Source organism: Megalobrama amblycephala, linkage group LG24 (genome assembly GCF_018812025.1).
Source record: "Megalobrama amblycephala isolate DHTTF-2021 linkage group LG24, ASM1881202v1, whole genome shotgun sequence".
NCBI classification, from domain to species: Eukaryota; Metazoa; Chordata; class Actinopteri; order Cypriniformes; family Xenocyprididae; genus Megalobrama; species Megalobrama amblycephala.
In genome coordinates, this window is record NC_063067.1 from 1,438,755 (window position 1) to 1,460,222 (window position 21,468).

The 21,468-nt window shown below is 37.5% G+C and overlaps 2 protein-coding genes across 3 annotated transcripts; one reads left to right on the forward strand and one right to left on the reverse strand.

The window, feature by feature from the left end:
* Window positions 1-116: 116 nt before the first annotated feature.
* Window positions 117-2,552, reverse strand: egr4 (early growth response 4). The gene is made up of 2 exons (XM_048179088.1): window positions 2,282-2,552; window positions 117-1,866 (listed from the first exon to the last, which is right to left on the reverse strand). Exons 1-2 carry the CDS (start codon window positions 2,379-2,381, stop codon window positions 878-880), a joined length of 1,089 nt encoding a protein of 362 aa, XP_048035045.1. The 5' UTR covers window positions 2,382-2,552; the 3' UTR covers window positions 117-877.
* A 3,496-nt stretch (window positions 2,553-6,048) lies between these two features.
* Window positions 6,049-21,414, forward strand: LOC125260617 (steroid 17-alpha-hydroxylase/17,20 lyase). 2 transcript variants are annotated; one of them, XM_048179087.1, is made up of 11 exons: window positions 6,049-6,109; window positions 7,996-8,179; window positions 8,964-9,103; window positions 13,064-13,488; window positions 14,817-14,955; window positions 16,418-16,647; window positions 16,728-16,814; window positions 18,741-18,935; window positions 19,128-19,297; window positions 19,635-19,738; window positions 20,721-21,414. In XM_048179087.1, the coding sequence occupies exons 4-11, from the start codon at window positions 13,174-13,176 to the stop codon at window positions 20,963-20,965; spliced, it is 1,485 nt and encodes a 494-aa protein (XP_048035044.1). In that variant the 5' UTR covers window positions 6,049-6,109; window positions 7,996-8,179; window positions 8,964-9,103; window positions 13,064-13,173; the 3' UTR covers window positions 20,966-21,414. The 2 variants fall into 2 exon arrangements, with proteins under 2 accessions (XP_048035044.1, XP_048035043.1); XM_048179086.1 differs by lacking the exon at window positions 6,049-6,109 and adding an exon at window positions 6,659-7,063.
* Window positions 21,415-21,468: the final 54 nt, after the last annotated feature.

Here is a 21,468-nt window from a genome sequence, read left to right on the forward strand (position 1 = left end):
TTCCCTCTGTTTAGTGTGTAAAGTAGCACTAATAAATAATATGTGTCTGTTTGCTGATATGTGTGTAGTTTTAGTTGAGATATCACCATAAACACAACCATTAAAAACTCAGAGTATAATGTCAATAAATAAAGTTTTATTTGAAACATTCAGTAGCCTCAAATATTCACAAGGCGTTTTAACAGCGTTTCATTGCACAAGAACAGTTTCCAAAGGCAAATAGACAACAATATCGATACGACCTCAGCGATTCCAGAAGAAACCGGAAGTGATTCTGCACATCTAAGTGTGCTACTGCAACTCAACTACGATGTTGAAGTTTTAATACTCTGTAGCATATCAGGTTCCCAAGAACCAACCGAACACATTCTACTGTCGAAAGTGGAATACAATCACTTATGAAAACCTATAAGATAGATTTCTCTTATACTCTCTTGAAAATCGACGATACAAAATTACAATCAATAACATACAAATATAAAGAGCTCTTCTCGTGTGCTTTATAAAGTGATGTATCAAAATACAACAAGTTCAAGAGGACATCACGTGATGCATGCCAGCAGTGTAAAACAAGTGCGCGTTCACATCAAGACATGCAGGGTACTTCATACACAACATCTGAGGTTCATCGGCGTTCTCCGACTTTTTCGTTGCGCTCTGCGACTTTAGACAGTTAATCTCCGGCTGTCCACCGGAAACGTGCCTGGCTTTGCAGACGATAAATGAGAGTTTTTACAAGCTTTCAGCCGCATGCCAAGCGCGCACATCAACACGTCACGTGTGGTGCTCGCTTCCTCCTCTAGTTTGCGGAGCGCTGAGCTGCTCTTGCGTTGAACAAGCCATAAACTTCCCAAGAATTGGCAGAACTATAGAGCACTCACGCGCACTGGAGTTCAAACGCGCACGCGGCGAGGAGCTCCGTCTTCTGCTGCATCCTCTCGCGCTGTTTGATGTGCACGCGACCGTGCCGCTTTCTCTCGTCGCTGCGCGCGAAGCGTCGCCCGCACACGTCGCAGGAGAACGGCTTCTCGCCGGTGTGCGTACGCATGTGAGTGGTGAGATGGTCGCTGCGGCTGAAGCAGCGCAGGCACACGCGGCACTGGAAGGGCTTGTGGCCGGTGTGGATGCGCACGTGGCGGTTGAGCTCATCGGAGCGCGAGAAGCGGCGCTCGCAGTTCTCAATCGGGCAGGAGAAGGGCTTCTCGCCCTTCCTGGCGCGCGGTTTGCTTCTTTGAGTGACCGTGTTGTTGGTGGAGAGGAGCGAGTCCAGCGCGTCGGCGAGCGCGGTCGTTGCGCAGGGGAATCCGGGGAACGCAATGTTTCTGTAGAGGCTGTTTTCATGGGAAGTTGGAATCTGGAAGTTCGCTTGCTCCAAGGGCTCTTGCTTGATCCACGTGTCCAAAACCGAGTCAGTCTCTGGACCAAGCGGAGACAGCAAGTCAATGATGTCATCCAAGTCTGAAGGCTCGTGAGAAGTAGTGCAGAAGCCATCGAAAAGATCACCGCCGTTGCAGCTGTTGCTGCCAAACTCGCTCTTAATCGCAGGGTAGGAGAACTGTTGCGCGCTCGCGTCCGTGAACTCATCCGACGAGTCGTTGCAGAGCGATTCCGGCGATCCCAGCGAGCTCCCTGTGGATAACAGCGACTCCTGGCGTGACAGCGCGTTTCCGCGAGACAAGTTTTCGGGAGCCGCGGAGATGCCGACGATCTCCGTGAGGATGTTGAGAAGCGCGTCCGCGCTGCACGGCCCGGATTCCGTGTAGAAGCTGCCGGTGTAGGTCAGGGGAGAAGGCGGGAACCCGTCGCTGGAGCAGTCGGGAAAACCAGCGTCCAGCGGCTCCGCTTTGGGCTTCAACAGACCGAAAGCTGCGAGAGAAAGAGGAGAGGGTGCGTTACATAATGTTGACTCACTGCAGCAGCACATGATCCAAACTAATGATTTCTAATGATTGATTCTTCAATTCCGTTTATATTTTGTGCAATGCATGTCATTTTACATTAAAAATAAAGGTTCCACAAGAGCGTTTTTGCAATGATGCATGAATAGAATAGATAGAATGAATAGAATACCCATTTTGATTCCCCAAAGAACCCAATCAGTTCTTAAAATAACCATTTTAGAACCTTTTGTGGAATGGAAAGATTCCAAAGCTCTTCATTGGATGCCAATAAAGAACCTTTATTTTTAAGGTTGATTCTTAAATTCCAGAATATGTGTTTATATTTTGTGCATGGCATCTTTATCAAGTCAAAATCATATTAAATGCTAACATGTACTCACCAGCATCAGGTTGATTCTGAGGGGATTCTGATTGTCCCTCCAGAGGAAACGCTTGAGCGCAAAGCAGATCCAGAGCGCTGAAGTCCACGGTGTTCAGCATAATGTCGATTTGAATAAGGAGCAAAAAATCCACAAGGAATGTCGTGGGAAATATTTCCAAAGGTAATGCTTTGGGATTCCCTTTTTCTCGTTCCAGTGAGAGCTCGTTTGGCTTCCTTCAGGTTCTGGTCTCCGTCGATTTGTTTTACCGGAATTCCTCGTCCCCCTTTTATACTGTTCGGCTCAGCCGAGGCTCCGCCCACAGCTCATCTACGTCGGCAGGAGGATTCCCCGCCGTGTACAGACTTTAGACGGCTCCTGCCCAAATATGGGCAGAGGATGTGACGGGGTTCCCCTCCGAAAATGGGCACAGGGGCGTGACGTAGCGGCGACTTTCCTGAAGACCATTGCGGAAAAATGAGGCGCGTTTGTGAATGACAGGCGGCCATTATGTTCGCAATGGAACTGAAAGAGTGACTTTTGACAGGTGATCTGTCGATTAGATGAGACAGTAACAATGAAAACAGCGAGACATTAACAGTTATTCAGAGTGATTTGTAACACGGAAAATGTTAAATATCTGTCGCAATGCTCGTGACTGCTGATCTGCATCAACTTTGTTCCCTTTTCCTAATGGCGCGGGCTGATGTTTTGTAAAGGGAAACTGATTCCAGATCAGCCTTCAGCACCGCGGACAGCGACAGTTCTGCGCGCTCACGCTTTCCTGTGTACGAGCATGCCATCTAAACGGTCAAAATATGTGCTTTATTATGTTTGTGCGCGTTCATGTCGCCAGTACGAGTGCGCGTTACATAAACACTGCATGTATGCAAACGGTAAAAGCGTGACTGAGATTAACATCTCCGCTGAATCGTTGAGTTCGCCTCATTTTATCGTGTGTTATGTAACGCTTCATTTCTCCAGAGCAGCTAATGATCCGTGGACTGCAGCTGCATCTGCGACCATGCTTTCAAATATGAGTCATAAAGTTGCTTTGGCGCCCTTTGATAACAGCCTTCAGCACCCGTGGAGATTTCATTTATTAGATGGTGAGACGCAGGTGGAGTTTTCGATGCCCGTTTCATTCTAATATGAATGCAACAAAGCTGTGAAATAAGAAACAGATCGATTCAAGGTGCTTAAACAAGTGGGAAAAATGATAAAGATACTGACCAAGAATACTTTTTGCAGTACACCTTAAATGTCAAGACTTTAAGTAAAACGGCCATTTTGAACAGCCATTTTGATGATAGGCCTAGCATGCATCATGTAGGGAGCCTATATAAGCTGTACGTTTTGTAAGGTGCTTAAACAAGTGTGGAAAATTATTCCATAATTTTCTTAATAATATAATTAAGTTTTTTTGCAGTAGCCTACACCTTAAATGTCAAGACTTTAAAACTTTTGAACCGCCATTTTGATGACATGTAGGCCTAGCCTATATAAGCTGTACACAGCAAGGGGAGATAAGAATTGTAAAATAATGGTGAATTTTTATATATAAATACACCATTATTTTACCATTCTTATATATAGGAAGTGTTTGGTTCCAAAACGCCATTTAAAAAAAAAAAAATGAGTTTTCGCCAATATTGTATTGTATACAATATTGTATATTGTATACAATCTGGTTGGTATTGAAAAGTCATTAATTAATTTTGCGCAAAATGCGATATCCGTCGTATTATTCTGTCATGTTTTCTCCCTTTCTTTCTAAAACGCAACAAACGTCAGTCCCCTTTTTCTGCAGAACGCCATATATCCGCTCAACCAATCACAGCGCACCATTCCACGCAATGTAAACATTGAAGGCTTTTTTTTTTTTTTTTTTTGAAAAAAGCCTTTTTTAATACCAATGTACTCGGCAAATGTGTTTATTTAACCGTGCGGTGGCGCCAGATACTCTTTAATCGGTAATGTCAAATAATTCATAACATTAACAAGATGACCCGTTGAATTCATTTCAACGACTGAATGTAGCCTATTTTTAGTCAAATAACTGTATATAAGATAAATATTGGCAAAGTTTAGACTTTATATATAATAACTTTTATATTGATGGATTAATTGCATTTTGGAAAAAAAAGTGTCATGGATTTATTGCATTTTGGGGAAAAAATAATACGTTTTTATAATAAACTTTTTAAAATTAAAATGAAGAGTTTGGTTCCAAAACGCGATAAACGCCATTTTCAAAAAATTGAGTTTCCGCCAAAATCAGTATTGTATCTGGTCGGTATTGAAAAGTAATTTATTAATTTTGCGCAAAATGCGATATCCGTCGTGTTATTCTGTCATGTTTTCTCCATTTCTTCCCAAAACGCGACAAACGCCAGTCTCCTTTTTCTGCAGAACGCGATATATCCGCTCTCCACCAATCACAGCGCACCATTCCACACACTGTAAACATTAAAGGCTTTTTTAAAAGCCGTTTTTAATACCAATGTACTTGGCAAATGTGTTTATTTAACCGTGCGGTGGCGCCAGATACTCTTTAATCGGTAATGACAAATAATTCATAACATTAACAAGATGACCATTGGAGCGACGGCTGAATGTATTTTTAGTAAATTGGCTGAATATAAGATAAATATTGGCAAAGTTTAGACTCTGTCATACATGTGAATCAACTTACTTTGTTGTGTATTTTCAATTTGAAAAATAACTTTTATATTGATGGATTAATTGCATTTTGAAAAAAAAAGTGTCATGGATTTATTGCATTTTGGGGGAAAAATAATACGTTTTTATAATAAACTTTTTAAAATCAAAATGTAGATTTGAATTTTTTTATGTTTTTATATCCAAAAGATGCTATGTGAAAGTTTGAAACAGAAAATAGTGGTTTTCATCTTGCCAATGTTTTGGTAAAGAAAACACCTTTTTACTCAAAATAATCAAAATGGAGTTATTGCGTTTTGGAACCAAACTCTTCAAATGTAGATTTTAATTAATGTTTTTATAACCAAAAGATGCTATGTGAAAGTTTGAAACAGAAAATAGTGGTTTTCATCTTGCCATTTTCTTGGTAAAGAAAACACCTTTTTACTCAAATTAATCAAAATGGAGTTATTGCGTTTTGGAACCAAACTCTTCATATATATTCCGGAAACCGAGACCACACATGGTTTTGTCTATAAAGGATAACCGCGAGGCAGCTTGTCGCACGTGATTCATCTATTTTTTGGTGAGATTTCTATCGTTACAGAGCGCTGAATCGTCGAGGCGTGGGAGAGCTCCGGGGCAGCCCGTTCCCGGTACCGGCATCTGTCAAACGCGAGGCATTCCCGCCAAAAATAAACGGCCGCCCCCGCCAGAGCTGCAGAAGCTCGGGCACGAGCTCAGCTGGAGGTGTCGGATTTCACAGCTCAGGAGCGGGAAGCCCTTGAGAGTGACAACAGACATGTGCCATGTAAAAAACAAAAAATGCAGGAAAAGACTAAAATGTTATACTCTTAAAAATAAAGGTTCCAAAAGGGGGATTTCACATCGATGCCATAGAATATTTCAATGATCAGTTCTTATTTTCTTCTATTAATGCATCATGTTTCCTTCTGAAGCATCAGTGAATGTTTGAACCTTGTTTAATAGTTGTTTTTGAGTCCCTCAGTTGTCATCATACAGTCACTGCTGGAAAGGGTTCAAGTATGCAAAAGATGCTTGAAAACTGAAGAATCTGCAGGAGCTGGAGGATTTTTCTGAAGAACAGAGCTCAGTTTAACTGCTCAGGACAAACAAGAGACTCATGAACAACTATCACAAAACACACAAACAGTCGTGGATCATCAGGTGACCACACACAGTATTGAGAATCAATGGTTCACATACTTATGAATGGGGTTATTTTAATAAATTCAGCTATTTATTTTGTCCTGTGGATTATATGTAAACATCTTTTATGTAAAATATCTTACCCAGGACAGTACTAAATAAAAAATAAAAAAACATGCATTTTGTATTATCGCCTTTTATTTTGTTAAAATTATTAACATTTTCACAGATTCTGCAAGTGGTTCACATACTTTTTCTTGCTTTGTTAAAGCCGTGAGCCTGCATTAATTTAACTTATTTTTTAAAATTACCATGTTTAAAGTGGATTTTGTGTTGAAAAACTACATGCTATAGACCATTATTTACCAGAGAAACAAGCGCGCCGCCATCTTTATAAAATTGTCTTTGAACTTCTGCTTTGCGGTAGCTCTGTACATTTCTATGGCATCGTTGTCAAAGAATAATTAGTTGGTTAAGTGGATTTACTTGTTGTAGAGTTAATGAAAGTTATCATGAGCATTGTTATATTTAAAGCAGATGTCTTAACAAATGTCAGTAGACCCGGAGGATTTTAAAACGAGCAGTTCATTCATAAATGTAAGATCGCTGTGGAAATACAAACCGGAAGTCAAAAGACAACGAGCGCAGCGCTGAAAAGGGGTGGGGCTACATAAGGTCTATACAGAAAGTTCCACCAATCAGAAAGTCGAGACAAGCCATCCGCGCCAATTAGAGCTCTTTAGCTCCGCCCACTCCCATGAAGCACTGTGAATGAGGTAATCGAGTCGGCTTCCCTATGCTCACAAAATACTTAAATATTTGTATGCATATGCATATTTTGCAATAAACTTCTTGTGATTCTCCTCATGGCTTATAATGCTTTAACAACGTTTTTTTTTTTTTTTTAAAAGATCGATATGGAAGAAATTAATGGAAAAAATGTTTTCGGAACCAACGCCACTGAAAACATGGGTGGGCACTAATGCACTCTATTACATTATGTTTGTTGTTATAATGGCAAAACTTTTGAAAGTTAAATGTTTAGGCTAGTCTGCATCAGCGCTGTCAATATCAAAATGATTGAGATGGCCAATCAGATCAAAGTGGGCGGGGCTTACTGTTCATAGAAGACAAGTGCAAAGATGCTTAGCTAAACATCTAATATTCGACAGCTGTTACATTATAGAAATTTTCAACCGCCAACTGTAATATCTAGTGATGCAAACATTTTTCTTTTCTTACATATTGGACATACGAATAAAAGTGAATGTGTGCATGTTTTAAATTAAAATATTATTTGCGAATAGTTTAAATTGATTACTTCATAACTACAATTCTCTGTCTTGTTTTTAATATTCATAAGCAATATAGTTCATGAGCAAAAGTGCTGTTTTCCCGAATATCAGCACATTTGCAAATGTGAAATTGATTTTATACAACAGTTCAATAAACAATAAGTTAATAGGCTATTAGATGACTTACATTTTAGACACAATATTGTCTGTTTTTCGAAACGAAAATAGTTCTAAACAGTAGAGCCGTCGCACGTCTCAGTTTCGTTTACTGAATGAATCCGCGTTTTTGAAAAATCGCTCTAATGTCACTTCTGCTTCGTCCCTGAATGAATCAGTTGTTTTGAATGAATCGTTTGACTGAATGACTAACTTGTTAAGACACCTACTGGTGGTTTTAGTATCATTTCATTTTAGCTGAGGAACTGAAGGATGAAGATTCAATGATGTTTCTGAATTGTTAAGACATGGTTACCGCCTTGTTATGAATATAGTTGCATTTAACAACGAAAAAAAATCAAGCAGTTGAGATTTGCTCTAGTGGTTTTAAAGGCTGATTTGTGCTCTGCGACCCTGAGAAGCGGCTCAGACGTGTTCGGTGTTTTCTCCCAGTGTTGGCAGAGGTCAGCTGAGAAACACTGAACCGTAATGTGGAGCATTTCAGACGAGCGTGATGATGAAGCCGGAGGGAGTGCTGACTGACCCTGGATCAGTGCCGCTGTTCTTCTGTGTGTTGTGTAAGATGGAGAGAAGAGACTCGAGCTTCACTCCTCCCACACAGGAGCATCACACACCGGTATATTTAGAGCTCATGCTTTTATTCTTTCACATGTGTGTGTGTGTGTGTGTGTGTGTGTGATTGTGAATGTGGGTGGTTTTGTGTGTGTGTGTGTCCTTGACTGACTAAGTGAGATTGACACAAATGACTTGAAAGCCACGATAATTCTGCGTCAAGTCTCTGCATCTTCATGAGGACCAGAAACTAAATCAGCCTGTGAGAGATGAATAAAAGTGAGAGATGATTAGATCTGTATGTTTTTTGAGGGAAATGTGATTGTAAAGTCTGCTGAGGTGTGTTTCTGTTCAGTTTGGTGTCTGTAGGATGAATTTAACACTGAAGTTTAGATGTTTGTTCAACTCAATAACCCCAAATATGAGCAGTAATTACTGACTAAACCACAGGTTATTTTGGTGATTTGGTGTTTGATCGCAGTGGAAGCGATGACAGCTGCAGTGATCATGTATGCGTCAGTAAAGGGTTTTTATTCATGGTTATGATTTTAATATATGTAATTATTATTCAGTGAGTCAGTACATCTGCTCAGTCTATGTGTGTGTGCGCGTATATATGTGTGTGTGTGTTTGTATGAATATAAATGAATGTGTATGTGAGTTATGCATATGTGTGTATGTTTATGTATATAAATGTACATATGAATGTATATGTGTTTGTTATGTATATAAATACATATATAAATGTGTGTTATGTGTGTGTGTGTGTGTGTTTGTATGTATATATGTAAGTGTGTGTGTGTGTGTGTATTAGTGATGATGAATGATATAGATGTCTTTCCTCACAGTTCTTTCACAGACTCAAGGACAGACGGTGAGAAGTAAACATTTGTTGTTTATACTAACGCCAGACCTTGGATCTCTCAAGGCCTTCATCAAGTGTTTAATACATTCGAACCAGATGGAGAAAGAGTTAACCAGAGTCATGGTTAGTGCTTTTGCTTTTTAATTTTTTTTCCCCTACTGGTACTCTTAAAGTTATTTTATTTTATTTTATTTTATCATTTATTTATATATTTTTTAATGCTGAATCTGTGGGTTAATTTATTTACTTTATGCAGTTTTATTTTATATTTACTAATTTTATTATTTTTTTTTTTAAATTAAATTAAATTGTGAAACCTGTATCATTAGGGGCCAAGCACCGAAGGTGCTTAGGCACCTATTGTTATTGTTAGTTTTCTTCTTCTTATTATTCTTCCGCTCTTGGAGTCTATGGCAGCCCATAGAACCGTATGGTAAAAAGTTGTGAAATTTGGCACACAGTTAGAGGACAGTCGGAACTGTGTCCATAGCCAATTTGGAGTCTCTAACTCAATCCCTCTAGCGCCACCAGCTGTCCAAAGTTGCACTTCTGTTTATGCTAATAACTTTTGAACCATATGGGCTAGAAACAAAATTCTTCCTTGGGTCAAGACGAATCGATTGCACTATATGACGTCATTTTCCGTCATGAAAATTTTCCCGCCATTTTGAATTTTCCGAAAAACCTACTTTTTCGAACTCCTCCTAGGGCGTTATTCTGATTTTCACAAAAATTGGACCAGATCATCTTCAGACCATGTCTGCAAAAAGTTATCAAAAGCTTTTCGATAGATCCATCCGTTCTCGAATAGGGCACAAAAGAATTCGACCGAAAGCTCGCAAAATCACACTTAAGGCTATATCTTCAAAACAATTTATCGTATTCTGACCAAATTTTGTACATGTCATCACAAGCATGACTTGAGGCAACATGCAGTGTTTCGGCACAGTGCCACCTACTGGTCCAGAGATATGAAAAATGGATATTTATGCTAATAACTTCTGAATGATTTGTCCATAAATCATAAATGTGGTTACGTCAGATTCAGGGCATCATTCTGAGTTGAATGATACCCATTATTACCATATCAGCCATTTTGGCCGTCGGCCATTTTGAATTTTGTGCTAAAATGCTGTATTTTATGAACGCATTAGCATATCGTCACAAAACTCGGTATGGGTCTTCAGCACGATGCCCTGAACGAGCCTAAGAAGTTTTGCACCAGCGCCACCTAGTGGTAAAATCAAATATTCAAATGCTTATCAATATGGGTGTGGTCAACTTATTTTCAAAAGAGTCGTGACTTTACACTCCTGAATCCCTGCTGAGTCTAACGATACCTAACACGCTAGGTTTCGACTTATGGTTTGTCTGCCATTTTGAATTTTGCGAAAAACCTACTTTTTCGAATTCGTCCTAGGCTGTTGGTCTGATTATCATGAAAATTGAACCAGATCATCTTTAGACCATTCTGGCAAAAAGTTATCAAAAGCTTTTTGATAAACTCAACCATTCTCAAAAAACACGCAAATTAATTTAACGCAGAGCACCCAGTTTGGACTCATGGCTGTATCTCTGCAATGATTTATCATATTTACACCAAACTTCGTACAAATCATCCCAAGCAAGACCAGAGCCTACATGCTGAGTTTCGTCGCAACACCACCTACTGGTCTGGAGATTCAGAAAAGCCAAAATAGCCATTATTTTTGCTTATAGCTTAAAATATGTTTGTCCAAAAATCATAAATTTGGTCTTGTTAGATTAGGGGCATCATGCCGAGTCGAATGATATCCAATTTTCCCATATTAGCCATTTTGGCTGTCGGCCATTTTGAATTTTGTGTAAAAATGCTGTATTTTATGAAAGCATTAGCGTATTGTTACGAAACTCGGTATGAGTCATCAGCACAAGGTCCCGAAGGAGCCTGAGAGGTTTCAAACCAGCGCCACCTAGTGTTTTTTTCATATGCTTATAACTTTTGATCTGGTTGACTTATTTTCACAAGAGTCATATCCTTAGCGAGTGTCATTGTTACCTCACTCTGACCATATCACGTTAATTTTGTCACAGCGCCACCTATTAGTCAAAGTGATAAACCATTAAATCTTTATTATTGACTGAATATATCATTTTTCAGCTCTTTTGCCTAAAATGATCCTAATAGGTCTTTAATTGCTTACTGTTTCGGCTGGTCTGATGCTCCCTGCCATCTTGGCTGTCTTGTTGTGCCTTTTTTGCTTGGCCCCGTAATTGCTGCTTGCAGCTATATTTTTTATTGTTATAGTCTATAGTTGTACCTTATTTTTACTAATTTAATTTATTTAAATTTTTATTTTGTAAATTAAATTAAATTGTGAAACCAGTATTTTGATTTTTTTTTTAGTATTTTCATTTATACAGTTTTGTTATATTTATTAAATTAATTCAATTTATTATTATTTTTTCACTAAATTAAATTGTGAAACCTGTATCTTGTTTTTTTGTTAGTTTTTACTCATTTATTTAAATTAAATTAAATAGTGAAACTTGTATTTTTTATTTTACTCTATATGTTTTACTTTATATTTACTAATTTAATTAAATTAAATAATTTAAATTTTTATTTTTATAATGAAATGAAATTGAAACCTGTATCTTTAGTTATTTATTTATGTTTTACTCTGTACAGTTTTTCATTATATTCTGTCAAATGCAAAACAAACAAACAAAAAACATATTGAAACAAAAAACTGCATCTGGATTGACTGAAGGAAGGTAAGTGCTTTTTTGGACAAGAAAGAGAGAAGACAATTATGAATAATGGACTTAAAACAAGGCTTTAACCAAATATTCACTGTAATAAACAGAATCATCCAATGCAACCCGATATTGATTGATTATTAAAGGGGACCTATTATGCAAAATTCACTTTTGCTTGGTGTTTGGACATAAATGTGTGTTGTCAGTGTGTGTACACAACCACCCTATAGTGATAAAAATCCACCCACTCCTTTTTTTTAATCACCATAAATCATAAGCAGTGTCTCAGAACAAGCCGTTTCCAGATCCCTGGCAGTGTGACGTCACAAAAGCCACAGGCTCCGCCCACAGTGTTGACTTACACTTAAGTTTGAACATAGAACCGCCCTGAGCCGTTGTTTACAGCGAGTCCGCCATTGCTGCACTGACGGGAATGTCTCCCAAGTGTTTTAGGTGTTCTGTAGCTGGATGGATTAATCCACATAGCTCTCTCCATTTACAACCTAAATCTGAGCTGCTGAAGACGAGGTGGATTAACTTGGTTTTCCAGGAAAATGATCCCTCAGTTGTGTCGAAATTCGTTTATGTCAGCGTGAATCATTTCACACGGGACTGCTTAGTGAGTGAATATTAATACAAAGAGACAATACAAAACAGAGACTGTGCTAAAAATGTGCTACTCAAGGAGGATATACAAGTAAAAACTGTTCTGATCCAGTTTACAGTCTCCAGAGTGATACTGGATACGGCAGTAATGAAGGTGAGAGCACTTTATTATAGTTCATTGGAGTTTATTTACGGGTATAAAGTTTATTAAGCACCACCGGAAAGGCATAACTAAACTATACCTGTTCTATCTCCATGCACCATATATTCGCAGTTTCTGACATTATAGTGCGTCCTGACTGAATCTTGTCACCAGAGAATCAACTCGTGAAGCTCCGCCCTCTTAGGCCAAGCGCAGCAGCTCATTTGCATTTAAAGGGACCACACTGAAATGGCACATTTTTGCTCAACCACTAAAAGTAGCAATTTTAACATGCTTTAAAAAATTATCTGTGGGGTATTTTGAGCTAAAACTTAACATACACACTCTGGGAACATCAGAGACTAATTTGACATCTTGTTAAATAGGGCATAATAGGTCCCCTTTAAAGTATTGTATTTGTGGTTACGGCTCTTTTTAAAAACAAACTTCAAGACCAGAATGTTATTCAAGCTCTATAAAGTATTTGTAATGCAGCAAATATTTATTTCACAGTATATAGTCATCAGACGTGATTCTAGTGTACTGTACAGTGTGAATGATTAACTAAAGCTGCTTTGTCATTGGTCAAACAGCCTCAGGGTTTCTGTGACCTCCAACCCCAAACCAAGGTTGTACCGTCGAGCCGCCCTCCATCAGAGCTCTTATATGAGCCGGCGTTGATCCTCGGCTCCTCGTGTCCATCATGTGTTCAGTGACTCTGTGCTGCTGCGCTGCTGTGCTGTTGCTGGTGCTGGTGAAATGCATGCTGGGACAGCTGCGCTCTTCTCGAGGCGGCGTGTCGTTGCCGTGTCTGCCGCGAGTGCCGGTTCTGGGGAGTCTGCTGCACCTGCGCTCGTCTCTGCCGCCTCACCTGCTCCTCACACAGCTGGCGGGCAGATATGGCCCTCTGTTCGGCATGTACGCCGGCCCTCACTTCACACTGGTGGTCAGCGAGGCCGGACTGGTGCGAGAGGTGCTGCTGCAGCGCGGGAGAGAGTTCGCTGGACGGCCCAAGATGGTAAAGTACAGGACGACAGAGGGTACTGAACAGTGTGTGTGTGTGTGTGCTCATACTTGGAGAATCTCATTGATAACTTCAGAAAAAAGACTATTTCACCCCTAAACCAAAACAAAAGAATAAGAAATTACATTTTGCATGTAGAAAATGTAGATATTTTTGGATTTTGACACTATATTTATGCAATTTAAATGCATTTTCAACTAAACTGTAATGTGAATTAAATTTTGAATGTAAAAAATGTAGATATTTAGCATTTTGACACTAAAATTTGACATTTAAACACATTTTCAATCAAACTATAATGTGAATTACATTTTGCATGTAGAAAATTGTATTCCTTTTTTTTTTTTTGCATTTTGATGTTATCATTTGTGATGTTTGAAAACATTTTCACCAAAACTGTAACGTAAATTAAATGTTGCATGTAAAAATGTAGATATTTTTCATTATGACACTATAATTCATGATATTTAAAAACATTTTTTAACCAAATTGCAACATGAATAAAATGTTGCATGTAAAAAATATATATATATATTTGGCATTATGGCACTATATTCACAACATTTAAACACATTTTCAACCAAACTGTAACATGAATTCAATTTGCATGTAGAAAATTTAATTTTTTTGTATTTTGACACTATAATTCATGACATTTAAAAACATTTTCAACCAAACTGTAAAATAAATTAAATTTTGCATTTATAATTTATTTATTTATTTTTTGCATTTTGAGTATAATTCATGATATTTAAACACATTTTCAACCAATTGTTACGTGAATTCAATTTTGCATGTAAAAAATTTTGATATTTGGCATTATGACACTATATTCACAACATTTAAACATGTATATGTATTTAATTTTGCATGTAGAAAATATAGATTTTTTTTGCATCTTGACTCTATAATTCATGACGTTTACATTTTCAACCAAACTGTAATGTAAATTAAATTTTGCATGTAGAAAATTTTATTCTTTTTTCTTTTTTTCTTTTTTTTTTGCATTTTGATACTATCATTTGTGATATTTAAACACATTTTCATATAATGTGAAAATAAAATAAAAGTGAATTGTGCTTATTTGTGACGAAAGTAATGCAAAATATATTATTTACATATATATACATGTACAAAATATATTATTGCCATATATGATATATTTTTGACTTTAAGGTGAAATATGACCTGTGTCTGTTCTTAAGTTTCGTGCTATTGGATTTACCCTTGAACAGTTTTCATTGATCACTATTTGTTTTTAAATAGTCCAAGTCGGTTTAAAGCAGCAGCTTCTGAATCGCTCTCTCTCTCTGGTTGTCAAGGTGACCACAGATCTGTTGACTCAGGGTGGGAAGGATATCGCGTTTGCCGACTACAGTCCGCTGTGGAAGAACCATCGGCGGCTGGTTCACTCCTCGTTCACGCTGTTCGGCGAGGGATCCAGTAAACTACAGACCATCGGTAAAGCTTAGTTTTGTATTTATACACTTAGAATAATAGTTTTGTATTCGGGTGAACCTTGTGAAAAACATGTCCAGATTTCACACTTAAACCAAAAAAAAAATCTGCATAAATTAAAGGTAGAATAACATTGTTTAAATACTTTAGAATTAATAATCTCTTGCATTACAGTATTTTTTAAATTTACTGTAAAACAAATGTACTGTATTAAGCATTTCATATTTTATACAAAATCATTTTTACTGTAAAACTGACATATAATATCAAAGCCATATGTCTAGCCAAGTTGTGCTCCAAATTGGAAGTTGATATCACAAAAATTAAAGTTCCCATGAGATTTTGTTTCGGTGCTGTACCAAAAATAGCCACCAGGTGACACCCATATTCCACTGAATTTTTTTTTTATGTGTTCTCCTGTTACAAATTAATAAATCTTTGTCACCATATCATTTATAGCAGAGACTCAGACCTTTCCGACGACATGTTTTGTTAAGATTAGAAACAAAAATTGACTATAAAATACTTAGAATAAATGTAATCGTATGAAACATGATATTGACCACTAGGGGGAGGAGCCTGCTAAAAGGTTTTAAAGTACCGTTTCCTTGGTAACACAATGTCCGATTTCAAATGGTTTTTGCATTTTGACTATAATTCATGACGCTTAAACACATTTTCAACCAAACTGTAATGTAAATTAAATTTTGCATGTAGAAAATTTAGATTTTTTTGCATTTTGACTATAATTCATTAAACACATTTTCAACCAAACTGTAATGTAAATTAAATTTTGCATGTAGAAAATTTAGATTTTTTTGCATTTTGACTATAATTCATGACGCTTAAACACATTTTCAACCAAACTGTAACGTAAATTAAATTTTGCATGTAGAAAATTTAGATTTTTTTGCATTTTGACTATAATTCATGACGCTTAAACACATTTTCAACCAAACTGTAACGTATATTAAATTTTGCATGTAGAAAATTTTAAATTGTTTTGCATTTTGACACTGTAATTCATGATATTTAAACAAATTTTCGACCAAACTGTAATGTGAGAATAAAATAAGTGTGCTTATTTGTGATGAAAGTAATGCAAAATATAATATTAACATATATATAAAAATGAATGAATTTTGAGTTTTTAAGCTTTCAAGTGACACCTAATCACTCGATCTAATTCATTTTATCACTAAAATATGTGATAGGAAAAAAGGCGATTTAAATAGCAGTAGCAATAGCAGTACAGTGACAGAATTTGACAATTTTAAAATGTAAAACTTATGGAATAAAATGAAGTAGAAGTATTTCAGATTGTTTCGGATTGTGGTTTAATTAAACTAGTGACATCATGATCATGTGATTTGTAGAGACGGTCATTTTCATGCGTCCACTGAAGCACATGCTCTTGCATCTGTGTGTCTATGTCTGTGTGTGTGTGTGTGTGTGTGTGTGTTAGTTCTAGAGGCCGCAGACAGTCTGTGTGAGGAGCTCCAGTCCTGCAGGGGTCAGAGTTCAGATCTGAGTCCGGTTCTGATGCGTGCCGTCACTAACGTCATCTGCAGGCTGGTGTTCAGTTCCTCATACCAGCCGAACGACCCTGAACTCCTGAAGGTCATGGACTACAACGACGGCATCGTCCAGACCATCGCCAGAGGAGGACTCGTCGACATCTTTCCCTGGCTACGAGTCTGTTCAATTTTCACTTCAATATTACAATCATCTTCAATATCACACTCTGTATATTTAGCTTCTTTTGATTTCATCAGATTTTCCCCAACAAAGACCTGAAGAAGCTGAAGGAATGTGTGTCTGTGAGAGACCAACTGCTGCGCAAGAAACTCCAGGAGCACAAGGTACAAACACACACTTACTGTGACATCATTTCGGACAAAATCAGGCCAAAGCGAAGTGTGTTTGAGTTTGTTTCTGAACTTCGCAACACCTCTGAACTATCATTGGTCCATGGCGATTACATAATAGGCGGGTGTGGCTCTGAGGCTCCGCCTTCTTTGACGAGGAATTCTTCTCTTTACAAATGTGATTTTATACAACGTGCAGTTTAATAAACAAGAACTTAATATCAAGGGATTTAAATTGTAGACACCCAGTTGTCTGTTTTGCTCTATTTTGCCTAATTAAATAGTTCCAAAGTCCACACAGAATTGTTTTGAATCTCAGTGCAACACTTCCTGAATGAATCAGCCATTTGAATGAATTGGTTGAATCTCAATGACATTCACTGCCACCTACTGGCGGGTTTAATTTCACGTTTAAAGTGTCTTAAAGGTGCCCTAGAATTAAAAGTTGAATTTACCTTGCCATAGTTAAATAACAAGAGTTCAGTACATGGAAATGACATACAGTGAGTCTCAAACACCATTGTTTCCTCCTTCTTATATAAATCTCATTTGTTTAAAAGACCTCCGAAGAACAGGCGAATCTCAACATAACACCGACTGTTACGCAACAGTCGGGATCATTAATATGTATGACCCCAATATTTGCATATGCCAGCTCATGTTCAAGGCATTACACAAGGGCAGCCAGTATTAACGTCTGGATCTGTGCACAGCTGAATCATCAGACTAGGTAAGCAAGCAAGAACAATAGCGAAAAATGGCAGATGGAGCGATAATAACTGACATGATCAATGATATTTTTAGTGATATTTGTGAATTGTCTTTCTAATGTTTTGTTAGCGTGTTGCTAATGTACTGTTAAATGTGGTTAAAGTTACCATCATTTCTTACTGTATTCACGGAGACAAGAGCCGTCGCTATTTTCATTTTTAAACACTTGCAGTCTGTATAATTCATAAACACAACTTCATTCTTTATAAATCTCTCCAACAGTGTGTAATGTTAGCTTTAGCCTCGGAGCACTATCAAACTCATTCAGAATCAATGTAAACATCCAAATAAACACTGTACTTACGCGATTAGACATGCTGCATGACGAACACTTTGTAAAGATCCATTTTGAGGGTTATATTAGCTGTGTGAACTTTGTTTATGCTGTTTAAGGCAGTCGAGAGGCAGTTAAAAAAATGAATTAAAAGAAATCTATGGGGTATTTTGAGCTGAAAGCTTCACAGACACATTCAGGGGACACCTTAGACTTATATTACATCTTGTGAAAACACGTTCTACGGCACCTTTAATAACAGTATTTAACATTTTATATTTTCAACATTTCAAAACATTATTTATGCATCTGTAACTGCTCTTGACTGATTAACTTTAATAAAGTTTAATCTATAGTTAGCTATACATTATAGATTACAATTTCTGTACCTGAAAATCTCCTGTTTAAACCTACATGAAAATCATTGTTTGTTTCATTTATATGTTTGTTCTGTTGTATTTATTTTTGCTATTACTCATAATTTGATTATTTGTTACTATTTTATTACTTACTGTTTATTTGTCTAACAATAGTTAAAATTTAAGTTAGTTTTTCTAGTAGCTTTTGGTGTCATAACCCTATTTATTTAAGGTTACATGAATCAAAAACAACAAAAACAATAACTAGGCTTATTTTATAGACCCAATTTCTTTTCTTTTAGTTTATTACATTTTGTTGAGAAGCCAGTGAAAATTTTGGCACGGCAAGTAAAAATTTGAACCACTGGCCCAACCGGGCCAGCAGAAAAAATCCTTAGCGTTGAACCCTGATATATAAACATATATAGTGCTGTATAAGTGAACATGACAGTGTGAGTGTATCGGAGCCTTTACATATAAATGTTTTGGTCATCTTCATGACCTTTGACCTCGCAGATGACCCTCACTCCTGGAGAGCCTCGAGACCTGCTGGACGCTCTTCTGATTGGTCAGATGAAAGGGTCAGGTGGGGAGGATGACATCACAGAGGATCATGTGCTCATGACGGCAGCGGAGGCGTTTGGAGCCGGAGTGGAGACGACGTCCACCACACTACTGTGGACTATAGCGTTCCTACTGCACCACCCGCAGGTACACACACACACTCATTTACACACACACACATACATGCATATTTAATATTTAATACAGCAGTCGCAGTCGTACAGTAAGCACGCATGAGTCTGTTATATTGATGCACAAACATGTCGTCCTGTTCAGTGCCACAACCTGACCTGACCTGAAGTGAAAAGTTGTGTGTGTGTGTGTGTGTGTGTGCTGCAGGTGCAGGATCGTGTCCAGGCTGAGCTGGATGAATGTCTGGGGCGGGACCGTCCGCCGTCTCTGAGTGACCGGTCCCGTCTACCGTTCCTGGACGCCGTTCTTTGTGAAGTGATGCGCATTCGTCCCGTCAGCCCAATCCTCATCCCGCATGTTGCTATGCAGGACACCAGGTAACCATGGCAATACCAGAGTGAAACCTGGCGATGGAGAGAAACCATAATTAGAATATTAGATGCACGGTTTTGTCATTAATCATGCAGTGAAGCGTTTCACTGGTGTAAAACTTCTGAAATGTTCGACGTTAGACTTTTTTTAGCAAGTAAAAGTCTTTTAGTATAATTGTAAAAATGCCCCCCCCCCAAACAACAACAACGACAACAAAATTGCAGTGACGTATGTCTTTATGTAGGTATCTACAGATGCACGTTTGAGGTCCAGTGAGTTGGTCATAGCGATGCTCACCTTATAGAGAGATGTTTGATATCCCATAATGCCTCTCTTCTGCAGTTTGGGGGGTCACATGGTTCCTAAAGGAACCCGGGTGTTGGTGAACATGTGGGCGATCCATCATGACCCCAAACACTGGGACGAACCTGACAGATTTAGACCAGGTAAGAAAACTACATGCTCTTCACTACAACCCGCCAAAATAAAAGTTTGGTTTAACTTGAAGAAATAATGACAGAAATATATTACGGTTGTACTGGTAGAATATACTACTTAAAGTAATAATAGTAATAAAAAAATAGTAAAATATTTTTTTAAGGAATATTATAGTTTTTTCTTCCATGTTTTGACAGTGAACCTCCACTGAGCAACACTTTGTTTGCCAAAAAATAAAATTTCATTTGATTACATTTTAAAATGCCTTAATATGATTACCAACGTTTTTGATAATAAATTTGTGTTAAATCATGCATCCAGAAAACATTTTATTTTAACATAAATTTAAAAAATAAAAGCCCTGTTATTGTAAAAAATATATAATAAAGTATTAAATTGTGTTTATTGTATGTTTTATAAATTCAGTTGATTAGACTTGTTTTTTTTGTTTTTGTTTTTGTTTTTTTGATGATTAAAAAATAATTAAACCATTAAAACAGAATCCAGAAAAACGAAAAAAACAAAAATGGAATTTGGGAAAAATAAAACTGATTTAATAGCGACCTATTATTATTATTATTTTTTTTTGTCTAACTTTCAATGAAATTTTGTGAAATTGTATGCCTCATGATTTCAGTTAATTAGACATGCTTTTTGATTAATAAAATTTTAACCATTGAAACAGAAACCAGAAAAATTCTAACGGAAAACATGGAATTTTAAAGAAATATGATGGAATTCTGGGGAAAAAAAATAAATGATTTAATAGGGTCCTAAAAATTTCAATAAATTGTTATTAAATTATATGAGTTTTGTGATTTCAATTAATTACATTTTGATGACTATTTAATGTAACCATTAAAACATAAACCAGAAAAAAATATATATTATGTATTATTATTTGGGTCTCATTTTCTAGCTGTAGATGTTTGTTAAACTGTTAAACTTGTTAAACTAAAATTTCCCTGTTGATTTCTGAACCCTTCACAGAACGATTCCTGGACTCCTCAGGGAAAAGAGCGACTCCCGCCAATTTTCTTCCGTTCGGCGCCGGTCCTCGCGTGTGTGTGGGTGAATCTCTGGCCAGAATCGAGCTCTTTCTGTTCGTCAGTCGCCTCCTGCAGCACTTTGACTTCAGCGTGCCGTCAGGGGCTTCATTACCGGACCTGCAGGGCCGTTTCGGCGTAGTGCTTCAACCTCAGCGCTACACTGTGAGAGTCACACCGCGACGCTGACCGCACTGCACTTTCCTCTGTTAGACACCAGGTTGCGGCACTGAGTCATTCATCATTTGATCCACCCTGCGTATGAACTGTTTGCACTTGGTTCACTTTATTTAATCTGCACTCTTGATTTAACGGGTATATGTGGTTATATCTTTTGGCATCCTGAACATTCATTTCATGTGTTATAGACCCTTTTCAAATTTCCATGTTTCTCAGAAGCGGAAGTCATCATAGTTGGGTAAAGAGGTGAATGAGAGACTTCATTAAATATATATATTTGCAAAAGAAAAAATACATAATAGTGTTTTCACAACTTTCAAAAAGAGGGAAAATAACAGCAGTCAAGAGAGAAAGATGTAACTTTTACCATCACTCCCATTACTGCTGTATTAGAAACACCCTCACAGCAGCATGTTAAAGGGTTCGTTCACTTTCCAATTAAGATTTCCTGATAATTTACTCACCCCCATGTCATCCAAGATGTTCATGTCTTTCTTTCTTCAGTCGAAAAG